The sequence below is a fragment of the Phoca vitulina genome, unplaced genomic scaffold (assembly GCF_004348235.1).
Source record: "Phoca vitulina isolate PV1807 unplaced genomic scaffold, GSC_HSeal_1.0 scaffold2, whole genome shotgun sequence".
Classification (NCBI taxonomy): domain Eukaryota; kingdom Metazoa; phylum Chordata; class Mammalia; order Carnivora; family Phocidae; genus Phoca; species Phoca vitulina.
The window spans coordinates 83,771,574-83,775,201 of record NW_022589705.1 but is presented as its reverse complement, the minus strand read 5'-3'; the positions used below and the strand labels follow the sequence as shown (position 1 = coordinate 83,775,201).

Genomic DNA, 3,628 nt, shown 5'->3' with positions numbered 1-3,628 from the left:
TGAAGCCATCTGGTAATGCAGCAGAACAGCTCAAGGGACTTAAGAAACTGGGACTCAGGAGACCTAAGTTCTATCCTGAGCTCCTAACTTGCTGGGTGAGCTCCCCTCACATCTTTCCTCATCTGTAAAATGAGGGGACAGGGCCAGGATCTTCCCTGCACCCAACCCTTAATGGATATGGGGCTCCCATCATGAGCCCTTTCCACTGCCCCCCCCATTCCAGTCTTAGCTGGCATTTCCCCATCTCCCTTAAATAAGCAAGCTTGCTTTTCCCAAGGTCCAAGAAGGACATTTACTTCCCCTAAATTCAGCCTTATGAGAGTGTTAGCACTTAAGGAAACAAATTATATACTCAAGTGTTTAAAAACTGTTTATTATGCAAAATGTTAACTTTTATAAAAAGTTTAATATACATTGCATGGTTACAGAAAGTCACCTTCCTGCAAAAAAGGTACAAAAGCTATATACTCTATTATAGAGTTCATAAACAGGGCAACAGAGCCTTTCTCCAAGGAGACCAGAAGACCAGCTCTACTGCTGCCTTGGCAGACTTTGGAGAGCAGCCACTCCCCCCACAACCTCCACACTGTGAAAGACAGTCTTTAAAACTTGGGGGTGGGGTGGGGGCTGGGAGACGTTGCCCAGCTGGTGCCCAGAGCTAGCTCTGGCTCTTTAGGCCACCCAAGTTCACAGTCCTTCGTTCCCGGGCGCCAGGTCCAGCCTCGAGGCAGGGGTTTGGGGAAGTCAAGTGGGCAGGGCGAGGTTGGGGCCCATCCATGCCCTCGGGCTTCCGGCCGTAGAGGGTCCCGGGATCCCAGGCGGAACGGGCGCCAGCACCTGCGTTCTGGGCGGGGGGAGGAAAGAAGACCAGGGAGCCATCAGTTTCCGCCGAGCGCGCCGAGGTGGGGGCCGTCCGCAGACTGCCCGGCGCCAGGGAGGAAACTTGGTCTCTACCTCCAGCTGATAACTCCGAGCCCCGTGCTGCCCCCACCCAGTTGGCGCCAAAGGACCACAGGCGGAGCTTGCAACCACCCCGCCCTCTTGGAATTGACACTAGCTGGGAGAGGGCTGAGGAAGGCATAGCTTCCTTTACGATTCCAAACTACAAACAGAACGGCTATTTTATTTACCTGCGCCTACTTTTTCTCGTGTCTTTGGCCATCGGGGGAGGGCAGGGGCAAAATGCGTTCAAGGTTGAAACGCACATCGGATGGGAATTGGTTCTGTCATTCATTTAATGTAACCACAGGTAAGTCACTAGCCCCTCTCCGACCTCCTTTTCCCCAAACTGAGGAGGCAGTAATCCCTTAAAAGGCCAACCAATTCCAAAATTTGTCGTTTAAGCACCGCTCCACCTCCACCCCCTGGGCGAAGGCGGGGATACTCACCTGGAGGCGCCAGAACTGCCAGGTCAGTGGCAGAAGCTCCTCTTGTCGTTGGAAATCACAAGTTCCGGAGCGAGCTCGGCTGTCTGAGAGAAGGGAAAGAGGGGAAAGTCATGCATGGCATTTGGGGGTTTTAGGGGTCCTGGCAGCATCCGGGCTCTGGAGCTCAGCCCCGCCCCAGCTCCCGCGCACGCCCCCACACACCTGGATGGGAAGATGCGGGCCGTCTGGGGGTCCAGGGGCGGGCTCGGCCAGAACCACCTGCAGGTCGAGGATATAGTCGATGACGCGCTGCAGGATTTCCACCTGGCTAAGCTGAGTGCCTCGCGGGACTCCGGGGACCAGTTCCCGCAAGCGCGAGTAGCAGTGGTTCATGTCGTCTAACAGGCTCAGCGGCTCCTCGGCTGCCGGACCCTTGCCGCGACCGCGCGCGATGGCCAGGCTGCGTTCCGACAGGCAGCACACCGCCTCGTAGCAGCCGCGCACCGGGCTCAGCGCCTTCATTCTGAGGAATGAGACTGGAAGTGCCGAAAGGACGAAGAGAGCGAAAGAACCCCCAACAGCAGCTGGTAACGCGCGCACGCTAGCCGCGGCCCCACTTATAGAGCCCGCCTCGAAGGCACGCCCCTTTATGCAAAGCGTGCGCCTCGGCCCCGCCTCCGCCAACCCTGGGCGTTCACAACCCGGTTAAATTGCAAACAGGCTTCCTCCGGCTGGTCTGACGCCGAATACCGCGGAGCCGCGGATTCAAAGAATGAGGAAGCGCTGATACTGGGGAGAGGCAGGCCTCTTGGCCAGCAAGGATTTTAAAAATCACTTAAAACCATTAACTTTAAGAATTTGCCTTTTCCTGGCAGCGCCCCAGATCTTTGAGCTCCCCTGTCCCCTGCCAGTCCACCCACAGCCCAACACTAGTTCGAACCCACAGCTCCTCTGAGGTCATAAATCCCTGAACAGCAAAGAAGCTTTTTTTTTTCTTTCTTTCTTTTTTTTTAAAGCAAAGGATTTTTCAAGGGAAACTTGTAAGGAATTAGTGCCGCCTTGTTCCCCAATTTGCTGTTCGTCTGACCTCCAGACTCACTGGCGTCAGGAATTATCTTGTGACCAGAGGGGAAAAAAATTAATTGCGGTGAAGCTGAGGTTACAATGAAGAAAACAGATTTGGGCTAGGGCTGAGATTGCAGAAGGAGGAGGGGAAGGAGGTTTGAGCAAAGAACACTATTTATTTGAGCAACAGGGGAAAAGAAAAAAAAAGAAAGAAGAAAGCAGGCTGAATCCGTCATTTTTGCATGGGGAAAGAAAGGAGCTCCCACACTCTGGCCCCATGCACTCCGTAAGGAGCCAAAGATATGCCAATTGTGTTTTGGAAGTGAGTTTGATTAGAATTTTGGACCGAGTTTTAAATATGGGGCGACAGACAGGATGATTTCTATATAAATCTTTTTAGGGGTCCCCCATTGGGTCAGCCAATCTTTTAACTCTTGCTTTGTGCCCCCCCCCACACACACACACTTTCCACACACCTCTGTGTAGAAAACAATAGTTTGGTAATTTCATCACTCTATTGTCTGTCCCTTTCTGCTATGGAAGTGTAAGCCACCTGGACTTGATTATTCTTAGCCTTGCTGAAATAGCTCTAGCTCTGAGAGCCCAGGAAAGGGATCAGAGGACAGGGAAGCTAAGCCCTGTATTGCAACAGGACATTGCACTCAGTATTCTTTGCTTGTCTTCTTGTCACTTCCCAGAACTTTTGGGAATTTGCAGCTTCAAAATGCTGGTTTTCATCTTGGAATCCCAGGTGGGATTCCCCCAATGGTTGCTTCCTAAGTCAATCAGTTGGTAAATATTTATGGAGTCACATTACATAAAACAGTGGCTCCTGCTCTCAAGAATCTCACAATTTGGGGAGACAAAATTAACACAGGAAACAATTAAGAGTTCTATAGTATGTGGCACTGATTAACAGGACAATGGGAGCTCAGAGCTAAGAGAATCTCAAAATTGTCATGGTAGAAAGGACGCTGGACTAGGAATCAACATCCCAGCCAAGGGATCTTGAACAAGCCCAGGTACCCTGGCTTTGGTTGCCTTGTGAATAATATGGTGAGATGGTGCTAAGTGATTATTTTAAATCCTTTCCAACAATGGAAATCTAAGGCTTTATGAAATTTGGACAGGCAGGTGTAGGGTGGTAAAGGGCCCAGAGAGGGGCTATAAAACATGTCCAAGCTCACGCCAAAGCT

At 51.5% G+C, this 3,628-nt stretch overlaps 1 protein-coding gene across 1 annotated transcript; it reads right to left on the bottom strand.

The window, feature by feature from the left end:
• Positions 1 to 352: 352 nt before the first annotated feature.
• On the bottom strand, positions 353 to 2,887 carry ID3 (inhibitor of DNA binding 3, HLH protein). The gene is made up of 3 exons (XM_032418084.1): positions 1,590 to 2,887; positions 1,389 to 1,471; positions 353 to 844 (listed from the first exon to the last, which is right to left on the bottom strand). Exons 1-2 carry the CDS (start codon positions 1,887 to 1,889, stop codon positions 1,412 to 1,414), a joined length of 360 nt encoding a protein of 119 aa, XP_032273975.1. The 5' UTR covers positions 1,890 to 2,887; the 3' UTR covers positions 353 to 844; positions 1,389 to 1,411.
• Positions 2,888 to 3,628: the final 741 nt, after the last annotated feature.